Source organism: Meles meles, chromosome 7 (assembly GCF_922984935.1).
Source record: "Meles meles chromosome 7, mMelMel3.1 paternal haplotype, whole genome shotgun sequence".
Lineage (NCBI taxonomy): Eukaryota > Metazoa > Chordata > Mammalia > Carnivora > Mustelidae > Meles > Meles meles.
In genome coordinates this window covers 88,033,694-88,049,672 of record NC_060072.1, presented here as the reverse complement: position 1 = coordinate 88,049,672, position 15,979 = coordinate 88,033,694, and the positions used below count along the sequence as shown (strand labels likewise).

The 15,979-nt window shown below is 36.3% G+C and overlaps 1 protein-coding gene across 9 annotated transcripts in view; it reads right to left on the bottom strand.

Moving 5' to 3' along the window:
- Nucleotides 1–15,979, bottom strand: part of LARP4 (La ribonucleoprotein 4) — a 218,377-nt gene that overhangs the window by 16,533 nt on the left and 185,865 nt on the right. For all 9 annotated transcript variants that reach the window (XM_046011704.1, XM_046011708.1, XM_046011705.1 and 6 more), the window contains 2 exons: nt 994–1,206; nt 305–408 (listed from right to left, as the gene is read on the bottom strand). In XM_046011704.1, the coding sequence (XP_045867660.1) occupies nt 305–408; nt 994–1,206 (317 nt within the window). The remainder of the gene's footprint in view (nt 1–304; nt 409–993; nt 1,207–15,979) is intronic.

Here is a 15,979-nt window from a genome sequence, read left to right as displayed (position 1 = left end):
ATACAAATTATCCACTATGAGGTCAAAGTGTGTTTATTAATTCTACAATAAATTGTTTAAGCTTTTAGCTAAGTCCGTAAATGAGCACTGTGATTACCACAGTAATTCTTTAAGAACTACTGGGAATTGTGTATAATAAATTCCATTATGTTTTGTTTTTATGTAGGCTCCATGCTGGGTATAGACCCCAATGTGGGCTTGAATTCATGACCCTGAGATCAAGACCTGAGCCAAAATTCAGAGGTGGATCTTAACTGACTGAGCCATTCTGGTGCCCCTATATCACTATTATTTTTAATCTTACCGATTTTTTGGGAATGGTCGAGGCATATTCACAGCAGCAGCATTTGTTTTATAAGATCCTGGTGCATTAAAGCCATTCACAAAACTACCATTGGGAAAGGGAGCCTAAAGGAAAATGTAATGTTTAAAAACAATTAATGAAAAGGGCAAAACCTAGTGTGAAGGCTTTTAAGAAACTCCTGATGAACTAACCTAGCATCAAATTTTTTAAAAATTTTTTATGTTTAAGTAATTTCTACACCCAACATGAGGCTTGAACTCAGGACCCTGAGCTCAAGAACTACATGCTCCACTGAGCCAGCAGGATCCCCCTCAGTTTCTTTTATAAGGCAAAATTAATTTTAAGCATTTTACTTATTCGCTTTTGTAATACTCACTGTATCAAGGAATTATTAGGTCATTACTTAATAAAGTACATTCTCTCTGAAAAATTTTAACTGAAAGCATTTTAAACTAATCAGGATTTGCCCAATTTCTTATTTTAATTCATTCAGGAAAATCTAAAGAATAAAATTATAGGAATCAATAGCTCAAGTCTTAGTCACATGGTGATTAGATACCCTTATCACTACTTAAAAGCCAGAAAGAAACCAGTTATCAACACAAAACAAAAAATAAACTATTCTAACTAATTTCTTCAAATTTCAGCTTGAGTGAAAAATTTTGTAATTCTTTAAGGATCTCACTTACCAGTGGTGTTTCAAAGTAAGGTGCAGGATTTGGTGACCAAGACTGAGGCACAATACTATAGACCGAGTACTGTTGGTGAGGATTATATAGAGGCTGCATAAAAACCGGTGAGGCATACTGTGCTTGAGTTTGAATGGGCTGACTATACATACTAGAATCCATTAATCGATAACCATTCTTAGCAAAAAATGTATTGATGGCTTTTATCCTTGCCTAGAAGCAAAAGGAACACATTATAATGAGGACTACGTGTGTATTTTCACAAATATATTTAATTTACATTTTAAACATGTTTTACACGATTATGTTATTCTGCCTGCTATACAGTCAGTAGAGCAAAAGGAAATGATAGCTTTAAATTATTTTTAAAACTTTTGCATGGCTAATACAACAATAACAAAGTAAAACCACAAAAGTCAAATTGTAAAACTAACTGCAACTTATCAAGACAAGGGGGCTAATAATCCTAACATACACATTCTAAAAACAGAGATCAAAAAAATGTGTTGGAGAAGCGAACAGAGTCCACAAAGAAAGGCAAATGGCTCTGAGGCATATGATAAGATGCTAAACCTTGCTTACAAAGAGAAATGCAATTAAAATGGAATTAACATTTCTCACAGGATTGGCAAAAAAATCAAAAAATTTGACAACATACTTTGTTGATAAGGTTGTGGCAAAATATACTGCTGATGGGAATGTAAAACAGCACAACCCTTATAAACAAAAACTTAGCAATATCTCCCAGAAATCATATATGCATTTACCACATTCTCATCAATCTCACTTCAAGGAATCTTTTCCAAATACACACTGAACAAAAAGAAGTTTAAAAAAAAAAAAAAAAAAAAAAAAAAGGATACACACGGCTGTTCACCGACACTAAGTGTAATAGGAAGGGAGAAAGAACTATCCCTCATACACACACACACAAACTTAATAGTCCACCAATGGTTGAATACACTATATTACATCCATACAATTGAGTATCATGCAGATGTAAAAATAACTGAGGAATCACTCTAAGTATTATTATGGAGTGACTTCCAGAATATATTATTGTTTTTAAAAAAAAGAGGTAAAGCAAGGAGAATAAGAATATGTATAAGTAAGCTATTATTTAGCTAAGTCAAATAGCAATAGAAGATATACTTGCATTCACACGTATATAGGAGTATGTATTTAATATACCATTTTTTTTTTCCAAAAAATTTATTTTTCATTTGACAGAGAGAGAGAGAGAACACAAGCAAGGGGAGTACCAGGCTCCCCATGGAGCAGGGAGCCTGACGCGGGGCTCAATCCCAGGACTCTTGTATCATGGAGCCAAAGGCAGACACTTAACCAACTAAGCCACCCAGGTACCCCAACACACTGTTTTAAATATTCTACTTTAAAACAACACACACACTGGGCGCCTGGGTGGCTCAGTGGGTTAAGCCCTCGGCCTTCCACTCAGGTCATGATCTCAGTGTCCTGAGATAGAGTCCTGCATCGGGCTCTCCGCTCAGCGGGGAGCCTACTTCCCCCCTCCCTCTGCCTGCCTCTCTGCCTACTTGTGATCTGTGTGTCAAATAAATAAAATTGTAAAAAAAAAAAACCCAAAAAAAAAAAACCCCACACACATTGAAAATAAAGTTTAAAAAATCAACTGTAAAAGCTAAAAGCAAAATTAACCTAAATGTGCATCTGTATTATATTAGTAATGTAACAACAACAACAAAAAAACTCAAGTGATTTTGAGCCATAATAAAATCAACTGTTATGAATGTTCCTTACGAATAAATTACAAGGCAAAGTACAGCAAAAAAAGTTTAACTGGTTTCAAAAATTAGATTCCTATTGGTATTCTTATTCTGATACTTTTGTGTATGATTATGGGAGAAAGCAATCAGTAATTACAGTAAGCTCACTGAGATCTGAGATTTTTCACATGGGAGAAAGACATGGATGTGAGACCGAAGAAGTGAAAATCATGTAGCATAAATTTAAATTGGAAGCCTCAGTATAAACTCATGATATATTTTTGTTAAAAACAAACAGACACACACACACACACACACATTTCATAGCTCTGTTCAATGAAAGGCTTTTAAACAATGACCGGACGAGTAACTACAAGAACACCTTGTGCCTAGCTAGTGGACTGCAAAGTATGACCTCCCCATAAAAGTAAAGTAGGGACTCTGGAGATTTGACTGACCCCAGGCCTTTGACACAAAATATACAAGATACTAGGAACATCTTGTCACACTAGCAAGCAAGCAAACCACTGAAAATTACCAAGGCTGTGACAAAAGGTCTTCTAAGTTAACTCAAAGAGGCCACAATTCATCAATAAGGACAACAAACACACCAAATATGTTTAAATACCCAACAACAACAAAAAATCCCTGGTCATTTCTGAAAGCTCCTAGGGAACCAACACATTATTTTCAAAAACTGGTAATAAAAGCTAGAACCAAGCATTTATCATGTATTCTATATATGAGCTGTACCTCAAAATAATAAAGTTGATGCTAAGCTCCCCTTTATAGAAGTCCTTCAACTAATAAATGGGAAAAAAGAAAGCCAGAAAATAGCACCTCTTTGTAGCCTTTAATTAACAGATTAAGTCAATGATCAGTAGCACCTAGCATAAAAGAGAGACAGATACAAAAACATACAGGCTTTTCTCTCTCTGCTGCTTCCAAATCAAACCAAATTTTGATCAAACCTCTAAATCTAGCTACCAATTTGCATGAAGTACGGAGACAGAGGATCGTACTAAACTCACTAAAAAAATATAATCAGCCAATCCAAAAATAGGCAAAGGACTTAAGTAGACACTTCTTCAAAGACAATATATAAGGAAGGAAATACTGCAATATGCTACACATGGATAAACCCAAGACATTATGTTAAGTGACATAAAACAGTCATAAATAAACAAATGTATGATTTCATTTATATGAACTAATTAGAGGAGTCAAAAATCATAGACTAAAAGAATAATGGTGGTTGCCAGGGGCTAGAAGGAGGAGAGAATGCAGGAGTTATTGTTTAATAGGCATAGAATTTCAGTTTTACAGGATTAAGAAAGTCAACGTGAATGGATGGTGGTGAATGTGTTTAGTACAACTGTATTATATACTTAAATATCGTAAATTTTATATACATGTATTTTAACACAATAAAAACTATAGCTAGCAAAATATATGAGAAACTCCGTAAAACTTAGTTATTTCAACATACTTTCAAAAGAAAAAATATGTAAGAATGAAAACTACAGATATAAACAAAGAAAAAAGACAAAAAAAAAAAACAAGAATCAGGAAAATGTGATATTGTAGCTATGATTTTTTTAAAAAATCCCCCTTTCAGAGCTACAAAAACTAGTTTATTTACAGATAAAATTAAGTATAAAATTTGCTTCAAAACAACTGGGGCATGGAGAACTGGGTGGGAATATGGATGAAGCAAGACTGGCCATGCTCTACAAACTGTTAAAACTAGCTTATGGCTGGGGCACCTGGGTGGCTCAGTGGGTTGAGCCTCTGCCTTTGGCTCAGGTAATGATCTCAGGGTCCTGGGATCGAGCCCTGCATCAGGCTCTCTGCTCGGGAGGGAGCCTGCGTCTCCCTCTCTGCCTACTTGAGATCTCTCTGTCAAATAAATAAGTAAAATCTTAAAAAAAAAAAATAAAACTAGCTGATGGGAATTCTCAGTGATTGATTATACTATTTTCTCCACTTTTATGTATGTTTGAAATTTCCTAAGTTAAAATAAAAAAAAGGAAAGAAAGCAATGCTCTAAAACTTAATAAAATAAATCAGACCATTTGCTTACATATTGCTTATGGCTGCTTTAGTGCTATAATGGCAGAATTGAGTAGTTACAACAGATCTCATGATTGGCAAAATCTACAATGTTCACTTTCTGGTCTGTTAAAGAAAAAGTTTACTGACATTTGTAAAAGAACTAAATAAAACAGCAGCTCTTTCTGTCCTGTCCCTGTACTATAATGAATCCAACTTTTTGCATTAAAAAGCAAGAAAAGAAGTAAGGAAGGAAGGAAGGACTATAAAAGATATGAGAGGGTTAGATTAGGAATCATCAGCCTCACTAGCTTGTTAGGAATATCAAGTGAAATAAAGCATAATGTTAAGGCATAAAAAAGTGACTTTAACAAGTAAATGAAAGGTATGTTTTACATCCTTATAAGCCAGGAATCCTCCCCCCATCAAAAAGTAAGAGTAAGACCAATCAATCAATTTTAGGATTATTTGTTCCATTTCTTTGAAAAAAATTGATGGCATTTTGATAGGGATTGCATTAAATGTACAGATTGCTTTAGGTAGCACAGACATTTTCACAATATTTGTTCTTCCAATCCATAAGCATGGAACGTTTTTCCATTTCTTTGTGTCTTCTTCAATTTCTTTCGTGAGTACCTTATAGTTTTCAGAGTAAAAATTCTTTGCCTCTTTGGTTAGGTTTATTCCTAGGTATCTTATGGTTTTGGGTGCAATTTGTAAATGGGATCGACTCCTTATTTCTTTCTTCTGCCTTGCTGTTGGTGTATAGAAATGTAAGTGATTTCTGTGCATGATTTTATATCCTGTCACTTTACTGAATTCCTGTATGAGTTCTAGGAATTTTGGGGTGGAGTCTTTTGGTTTTCCACATAGAGTATCATGTCATCTGGAAAGGGTGAGAGTTTGACTTCTTCTTTCCCAATTCAAATGCCTTTTATTTCTTTTTGTTGTCTGATCGCTGAGGCTAGGACTTCTAGTACTATGTTGGACAGTAGTGGTGATAATGGGCATCCCTGCCATGTTCCTGACCTTAGGGGAAAAGCTCTCAGTTCTTCCCCACTGAGAATGGCTTTTCAAAGATGGCTTTTATAATATTGAGGTATGTACCCTCTATCCCTACACTGTGAAAGAGTTTTAATCAAGAAAGGATGCTGTACTTTGTCAAATGCTTTTTCTGAACCTACTGAGAGGATCATATGGTTCTTTTCCTTTCTTTTATTTATGTACTGTATCACATTGATCGATTTGCAGATATTGAATGAACCCTGAAGCCAAGGAATAAACCCTACTTGGTCATAGTGAACAATCCTTTTAATGTACTGTTGGATCCTATTGGCTATTATTTTGGTGAAAATTTTTGCATCCACGTTCATCAAGGATATTGGTCTGTAATTCTCTTTTGATAGGGTCTTTGGTTTTGGGATCAAGGTAATGCTGGCCTCATAAAACAAGTTTGGAAGTTTTCCTCCCATTTCTATTTTTTGAAACAGTTTCAGGAGAACAGGTATTAATTTTTTTTTTTAAGATTTTATTTATTTATTTGACAGACAGAGATCACAAGTAGGCAGAGAGGCACGCAGAGAGAGAGAGAGGAGGAAGCAGGCTCCCCGCGGAGCAGAGAGCCCGATGCGGGGGCTCGATCCCAGGACCCTGGGACCATGACCTGAGCCGAAGGCAGAGGCTTTAACCCACTAAGCCACCCAGGCGCCCCTGTATTAATTCTTCTTTTTTTTTTTTTTAAAGATTTTATTTATTTATTTGACAGAGAGAGAGATCACAAGTAGGCAGAGACGCAGGCAGAGAGAGAGGAGGAAGCAGGCTCCCTGCGGAGCAGAGAGCCCGATGCGGGGCCCGATCCCAGGACCCTGAGATCATGACCTGAGCCGAAGGCAGCGGCCTAATCCACTGAGCCACCCAGGCGCCCCTGTATTAATTCTTCTTTAAGTGTTTGGTAGAATTCCCTTGGAAAGCTGTCTGGTCCTGGGTTCTTATTTTTTGGGAGATTTTTGATGACTTTCAATCTCCTTACTGGTCTGTTCAGGTTTTCTATTTCTTCCTGGTTAAGTTTTGGTAGTTTTTATGTCTCTAGGAATGCATTCTTTTCTTCCAGATTACAAATTTGCTGGTGAACAGTTGCTCATAATATGTTCTTATAATTGTTTATGTATTTCTTTGGTGTTGGTTGTGATCTCTTCTCTTTCATTCATGATTTCATTAATCTGGGTCCTTTCTCTTTTCTTTTTGTTAAGTCTGGCCAGGGGTTTATCAATCTTATTAATTCTTTCAAAGAACCAGCTCCTAGTTTCATTGATCTGTTCTACTACTCTTTTGGTTTCTAGTTCATTGATTTCTGCTCTGATCTTTATTATTTCTCTTCTGCTGGGTTTAGGCTTTCTTTGCTATTCTTTCTCCAGCTCCTTTAGGATGCTCTTTAGCCTCCATGTATTTGAGTTCTTTCCAACTTTCCTCTTGTGATTGAGTTCTAGTTTCAGAGTATTGTGGTCTGAAAATATGCAGGGAATGATCCCAATCTTTTGGTACCGATTGAGACCTGATTTGTGACCCAGGATGTGATCTATTCTGGAGAATGTTCCATGTGCACTAGAGAAGAATGTGTATTCTGTTGTTTTGGGATAGAATGTTCTAAATGTATCTGTGATGTCCATCTGGTCCAGTGTGTCATTTAAAGCCTTTATTTTCTTGTGATCTTTTGCTTAGATGATCTGCCATTGCAGTGAGGGGGGGCGTTAAAGTCCCTACCATTATTGTTGTTGTGTTTCTTTGATTTTGTTATTAATTCATTTATATAATTGACTGCTCCCATATTAGGGGCATAGATATTTAAAATTGTTAGATCTTCTTGTTGGACAGACCCTTTAAGTATGATATAGTATTCCTCCTTATCTCTTATTATGGTCTTTGACTTAAAATCTAATTTATCTGATATAAGGATTGCCACCCCAGCTTTCTTTTGATGTCCATTAGCATGGTATACATTTTTTTCCACCCCCTCACTTTAAATCTGGAGGTGTCTTTGGGTCTAAATGAGTTTCTCATTGACAGCATATCAATGGGTCTTGTTTTTTTATCCATTCTAATACCCTGTGTCTTTTGATTAGGGCATATAGCCCATTTACATTCAAGGTAACTATCAAAAGATAAGATTTTAGTGCCACTGTATTGCCTGTAAGGTGACTGTTACTGTATATTGTCTCTGTTCCTTTCTGGTCTGTTACTTTTAGGCTCTCTCTTTGCTTAGAGGACTCCTTTCAATATTTTCTGTAGGGCTGGTTTAGTGTTTGCAAATTCTTTTAGCTTTTATCTGTCCTGGAAGCTTTTTATCTCTTATTTTCAATGACAGCCTAGCTGGATAGAGTATTCTTGGCTGAATATTTTCCTTGTTTAATGCTCCGAGTATGTCATGCCAGTCCTTTCTAGCCTGCCAGGTCTCTGTGGATAGGTCTGTTGCCAATCTGATATTTCTATCGTTGTATATTATAGACCTCTTGTCGTGAGCTGCTTTCAGGATTTTCTCGTCACTGAGACTTGTAAGTTTTACTATTAGATGATGGGGTGTGGGCCTATTTTTATTGATTTTGAGGGGGTTCTCTGTGTCTCCTGAATTTTGATGCTTGTTCCCTTCGCCAAATTAGGGAAACTCTGCTATATTTTGCTCCAATATATCTTCTGCCCCCCACCCTTTCTTCTTCTTCTGGGATCCCAATTATTCTAATATTGTTTCGTCTTATGGTATCCAATTCTTCCCTCATGGTCCAGTAGTTGTTTGTCTCTCTTTTGCTCACCTTCTTTATTTTCCATGATTGGTCTTCTATATCACTAATTCTCTCTTCTGCCTCATTTAACCTAGCAGTAAGAGACTCCATTTTTTATTGCACCTCATTAATAGAATTTTTGATATTAACTTGGTTAGATTTTGGTTCTTTTATTTCTCCAGAATGGGATTTTATTTCTCCAGAAAGGGATTCTTTAATATCTTCCATGCTTTTTTCAGCCCAGCTAGCACCTTGATAATCATCATTCTGAACTCTAGTTCTGACATATTACTAATGTCTGTATTGATTAGGTCCCTAGCCATCAATACTGCCTCTTGTTCTTCTTTTTGTGGTGAGTTTTTCCGCCTTGTCATATTATCTAGATAAGAATAGATGAATGAGTGAACAAAATACTAAGAGGGTAGCAATGACCCCAGAAAGATATACACTAACCAAATCAGCACAGACACGAAACTTGGGGGAGAAGAATGGGGGAAAAATACACACACACACACACACACACATATACATATATTATTAGACTGGTGAATAAAACAGAGCCACACACTTGATTTTGGGTGTATTCTGGTCTGTTAGAAGAAACTACTTCCCAAAATTTGCAAGAAAAACATATATATATATATATATATATATATATATATATACACACACAAAAATAAGGGTAAACACGATGAAGGGATGGAATATGACTATAAAGATGAAAGTTAAAAATATTCTAAAAAAGGAATTGATAAGTAGTTCCTTGAAAAAAGAAAAGAAAAAAAAAAAGGCAAGAATGTGATCAGGCTGGAGACTAGAACAAAGCCATGAGCTAGATTTAGGGTATATTTTGATCTATTACAAGAAACTGTATCCCAAAATTTTAAAGGAAAAAAAAAAACCCCATATGTATATAAAAAAATAAGGTTAAATAAAATGAAGGGATAAAATATGACTAAAACAATAAACATTTTAAAAGATTTTTTCTAAAGGTACTGATAAAATAGTTAAAAAAATGTTAAAATAGGAAAGAGGAAAAATAAAAAAAAAAGTAAAAGAAAAAAATTCTAACTTTGAAAGACTAAAGGATCATGGGGAGAAAGCCATGAATTCCATGCATTGTTTTCCCCTATCTCTGGAGTTCCACTGTTCTCACCGATCCGTAAGTTTGATGGATGTTCTTGCTGATCTTCGGGGTAGGGGCCTGTCACAGTGATTCTCAAATGTCTTTGCCTGAGGCAGAATTCCACTGCCCTTGCCAGGGGCCATGCTAAGTAATCTGCTTGGGTTCACTCTCAGGAGCTTTTGTTCCCTGAGCACTTTCCGTATAGCTCTGGAGGACAGGAATGAAAATGGTGGCCTCCCAATCTCCAGCCCAGCAGGAGCCGAGAGCTTGTGGCCCCACTCCTCAGTGCACCTTCAGAGAAAAGGAGTCAATCCCTCCCATTTCCCTGATCTTTGGCCGCACTCTAAGCTCACCCAGCTTGTGATCGAGCGTTTCTATCTTGCTCCTGGGGGAGCTCCTGGGAGGTGAGCCTCCCAGGATCTGCTGCTTGTTGGGTCCCTGCCTGAAGAGCAGTGGTCTGACTGTGCCTTGGATCACGGTTTAAGGTAATCCCGAGCTGAGAGTCCACTCCTCAGCTCTGTCTCGCAACTGACTTCACTACTCTGATACCTGGGAGCTCTGCCACGCTCGGACACACCTGGTCTTTTTGAGACCCCGCAGGTCCTGAGACCACACTGTCCCATGAGGGCTCCACCCCTCACTGAGCCTCTGGAGCAACGTCCCTCAGTGGAGCAGACTTCTTAAAAGTTCCAATTTTGTGCTCTGCTGCGCTATCACTTGCTGGGAGCTGGCCCCTCCTCCCACAGTCTACTGTCCCAAATGTTGGCTTGGACTCACTTCTCCGCATGTCCTACCTTCCGGAAAGTGGTCAATTTTCTGTTCCTAGAATTGTTGCTCTTCTTCTCTTCTCTCTCCTGTTAAGTTTGTAGCTGTTCAGAATGGTTTGATAACTATCCAGCTAAACTCCTGGGACCTGATCACATTTAGGTCTCCTACTCTTCTGCCATCTTGCTCCTCACCCCATTAAAAGATTATTTTTTCAATGTGGTCCATTATCAAGAAAACAGTAGCCCAAAGAAACAGACTCCAAGATAACCAGGTACTGGAAACAGCAGACCAGGATCTTAAGTCAGCCATTATGAATATATATGGATTAAGAGGAAACTGTGTTCCTAAAAAGTTGAACAAAAAGAGAAATCTAAGTAGAGGGGTAATACTTTTAAAAATGGAAATTCCAGGGGCTGGGCACCTGGGTGGCTCAGCTGTTAAGCAGCTGCCTTTGGCTCAGCTCATGATCTCAGGGTCCTGGGATTGAGGCCCACATCGGGCTCCCTGCTAGGTGGGAAGCCTACTTTTCCCTCTCTCGCTCCCTCTGCTTGTGTTCCCTCCCTCTGTCTCTCTCTGTCAAATAAATAAATAAAATCTTAAAAAAAAAAAAAAATTCCAGGGGTGCGGGGTGGCTCAGTGGGTTAAGGCCTCTGTCATGATCCAAGCATCCTGTGATCGGGTCCCGCATCAGGCTCTCTGCTTGGCGGGGAGCCTGCTTCCCCCCCGGGCTCCCTGCCTGCCTCTCTGCCTACTTGTGATCTCTGTCAAATAAATAAAATCTTTAAAATAAAATAAATAAAAATGGAAATTCCAGATTACAACTTGAAGATGAACGTAAGCCCACAGAAAATACGCAAAATCCAAAGAAAAAAAGAGACTGAAGAAAAATGAACAAAATCTCAGTGACACCAAGCAGTCCAACATATGTGTAATTGTGGAGTCTCAAAAGAAGAGAGGAAGTCAGGCAGAAACTCTTTTTGAAAAGTTGGTAGTTGAAAATCCCTCCCAATCCAGCTGAAAAACATCAATGTGCAAACCCAAAAAGTTCAGCACACACCAAGTAGGATATAAAAAAACTGTACCTTGAAACACAATAGTCAATCTACTGAAAACCAAACATGAAACAAAAAAAATATTTTGACAGCAGGCAAAAAAGACATTATATAAGAGAATAAAAATAGTGCCTCACCAGAAACAATAGAGGTCAGGAGTCATCAAAGGATAGAAAAAAAATTAAAACTATCAGTCTAGAATTCCATATCCATGGAAAATACACATCAAAAATGAGTATGAACTCATTTAAGATAAGTAAAAACTAAGAAAATTCATTCCTGGTAGGCACTGTAAGGAACATCAAATATTCTTTAGGCTGAAGGGAACTAATATCAGACAGACCTCATCTATAGGAAGAACACCAATAAAAAAGCTTTCCTGCTTAATTACAAGAGAAAAAAAGATGATGAAATGGAAGCAATTTACCTCAGCTCATATAATAAAAGCTCTACAGGACTCTTTCCAGAAGTGTATCTTTAGGCCAAAGTCTGCAAAGATTCTTGACCTTGGATATCCATTGCACAACATTCTGAATTTTCCCAAATTATCATGGGTAATTTTAGAATCATGGCCATTATAAATAATTTGTCAATTATTTGTGCACAAAGATATTCTAATAAAATAAAGCATTATGGTTTCCTATAATAATTTTTTACCAGTAAGTTTTATAAGTATTTAAAATTTTTGTGAAAAATTTAGATAACTGATTCAGAAGAAAACACTAACAGAGCAGATTCCTTGTACATAATAGAAAAAACCTAAGAGAGAAAAGTTTAAGGTCTAAGTTGGAGTTTTAGTATTTAAAGGCATTATTTTTTAAAAAATATCAATTCAATTCCACAAATTTTAAACTACATTAAACTCTCCATTAAAATAATACTTTTCTTTGGTTAAGAATAGAATTATTAATATTTCCATTTTTCATTTTTTTCTTTATTGTACCTATAAAGCAGAAATCAACATAATAAATTAATTTTTTACCTCATCAAAGAGTAAGTAGGAAATAAGTCATGTTAATATGCTTCAAGAAGTGTTTGTTTTCTTTTTTTTTTTTTTTTACTTTTAATACAATATGCTTTATAGATTAAAGGAAAAGAATTACAGATTCTGTATTAGATAAAGTAGATTACATTAATGCAACAAATACACAAAAAATTTAAAAGGCTCAAACACACAAAAAATGGTATTTCTTACTTAATAATAAATTTGACAAAATAGACAAAGCCTTAGACACTGAAAACCAGAAAGCAATGCTGAGAAACCAAAAGCATAACTAAATGAACACATATCATATTAGAAGATTAAGTATTAGAAAAGGTGGAAATCCTCTCCAATCAAAATCCGAAAAGGCATTTCTGTAAAAATGACGCACTCATTTGAAAATTTATATGGAAATATTAAGGAACTGGAGCACCTAAAGTGATTTTGGAAAGCCAAAATGAATTTGAGAACTTAGACATTACTTCATCTTACAATTTTCTTATAAAGCTGCAGTGATCAAGATAGTAGGGAGCTGATTTAAAGATAAATGTTCAGACCAATGGAACAGAACAGGGTCCAGAAATAGACCAAAGCATATAAGATCAACAAATAGTCAACAAAGCAACCCAGAGTCTTTTCAACAGGTAAAGTTAGAACAAATGTACATGCATTAAAAAAACAACAATTTTGACTCTTCACTCCACACGAAAGAAACCTGAAGTAGTTCTTAAAATCTAAATGTTGAGTATAATCTAAATGTGAAAGTATAACACCTCTAGAAGAAATTATAAAAGAAACTATTCATGAACCTAGAAGATGTTGATTTCAGATAAAACAAAACTCATGAACCCTAAAAAAAAAGTGAGATAAAAACAGACTTTATTAGGGCACCTGGGTGGCTCAGTCAGTTCAGTCAGTTAAGGGTCTGCCTTTGGCTCAGGTCTTGATCCCAGGGTCCTAGAATCGAGCCCTGCACTGGGTTCCCTGCTCAGCAGGAAGCCTGCTTCTCCCTCTCCCTCTGTCCTCCCCCCTGATTGTGCTTGGTCTCTCTCAAGTAAATAAATAAAATCTTAAAAGCAGACTTTATTAAAATTAAAAACTTCTAAAATTTTTTTAAACTTCTGCTCTTTGGTCAATTAATTTTCAACAAAGGAGGCAAGAAGAATATACAATGGGGAACAGATAGTCTCTTCAATAAATAGTGTTGCAAAAACTAACTACATGCAAAAGCATGAAATTGGACCATGTTTTTATATTTTATACAAAAATAAACTCAAAATGGATTGAAGACTCAAATGTAAGATCAGAAACCATAAACTCCTAGAGGGAAACAAAAGCAATAAGCTCTTTAACATCAGTATTAGCTATGTTTTTTTGGATGTGTCTCCTTAGGCAGGGGAAACAAAAGCAAAAATAAACAAATGGGACTATATCAAAACAAAGTTTTTGCACAGTAAAGGAAACCATCAACCAAATGGAGAGGCAACCTACTGAATGGGAGAAGAAATCTGCAAATGATTAAAAAAAAAAAAAGGATTAATACTCAAAACATGTAAGTAACTCACAAAACTCAGTATCAAGAAAACCAAAACAATCCAAATTAAAACACAGGCAGAGGACCTGAAGAGACATTTCTCCAAAGAAGACAAAGACATGGCCAAAAGACACATGAAAAGATACTCCACATCACTAACCAGCAGGGAAACGCAAATCAAAATCACAATGAGGTATCTCCTCACACTTGTCACAAGGCTATATTTAAAAGCAAAAACAAAAACAAGAAATAACAAATGTTGGTGAGGATATGGGAAAAATGGCACCCCCTGTGCACTTTTGGTGGGAATGCAAAATGATGCAGCCACTATGGAAAAAAGTAAGTTTAAGCAGGACACCTGGGTGGTTCAGTTAGTTAAATATTGCTTTCAGCTTAGTTCATGATCCTAGGGAATGCTAGGATCAAGTCCTGCATTAGGTTCTTTGCTCAGTGGAGAGCCTGGTTCTCCTCTGCTTGCCACTCCCCCAGCTTGTGCTCTGTCTCTGACAAATAAATATATAAAATCTGTATCAAGCATGAAGGTTTCTCAAAAAACTAAAAATACATCTACCATATGATCTAGCAATTCCACTTCTGGGTACTTATTCAAAGAAAACAAAAATACTAACTTGAAAAAAACACACACATCCCTATGTCCACTGTAGCCTTACTTAGACTGACAATAAATGAAAGCAACCTAAGTGTCCATCGACAGATGAATGGATAAAGATAATGTGGTGTGCACACACACACATGAATATCAGCTATAAAAAAGAATGAAATCTTGTCATTTGCCACAACGTCAATATTATGCTAAGTGAAATAAGTTAGGAAAAAACAAATACTGGTTGATTTCACTTATATGTGGAATCTAAAAAACAATACAAAACAAAATAGAAACAAACTCATGTATTCAGAGAAAAATCTGGTGGTTGCTGGTGGGGGGTGGGAGGACAGAGTAAAAGGATGGATGAAATAGTGGAAAATTAAAAGGTTCAAATTTCCAGTTATAAAATAAGTCATAAGGATGTAATGTATATAAAGGGAATATAGTTAATAATAACGTAACAACTTTGTATGGTGACAGATGGTAGCTAGATTTATGATGGTAATCACTTCCTATATATATAAATTTTGAATGACTATGTAGGACACCTGAAACTAATATAATATTGTACATCAATTACATTTCCATCAAAACAACAATAACAAAAACCTCTAAAATTTCTGCTCTTAAATATGCACTGTGAAGAAAATAAGAAGGCAAACCACAGGCTAGGGGAAATAGATTTGCAATACACACACGCATACCTAACAAAGAACTTATATTCAGAATATATAAAGAACTCTTATAATTCAATAGTAAGCCCAACAATCAAAAATTTTTTAATAGAAAAAGATTCAAGAAGTGACTAGATAATCAAACTAAGTACATTCCTACTATTTGGCAATAAAAAAGTATGTATTACCAACCCATGCAACAATATGGTTCACTAAAAATAATGGTGAGTGAACGAAGTCCAGCACAAAAGAGAATATACTGTATGGTTTCATTCATATGAAAACTCCAGAAAAAACAAACTACAGCTGTAGAAAGCAGATTAGTGATTGCCTAGATTGGCACTTGGGGATGGTGGGAGACACTGACTGAGAAAAAACCCCAATGCATAATGTTCCCAACATTAATAAAAATTTATGCTTAAATCAAATTTATTTTGGGGTGCCTGGGTGGCTCAGTGGGTTTAGCCTCTGCCTTCAGGTCAGGTCATGATCTCAGGGTCCTGGGATCAAGCCCCGAATGGGGGCCTCTCTGCTCAGCAGGGAGCCTGCTTCCTCCTTTCTCTCTGCCTGCCTCTCTGCCTACTTGTGATCTCTATCTGTCCAATAAATAAATAAAATCTTAAAAAAAAAACCCAACACACAAATTTATCTTGGGATGCCTGGGTGGCTCAGT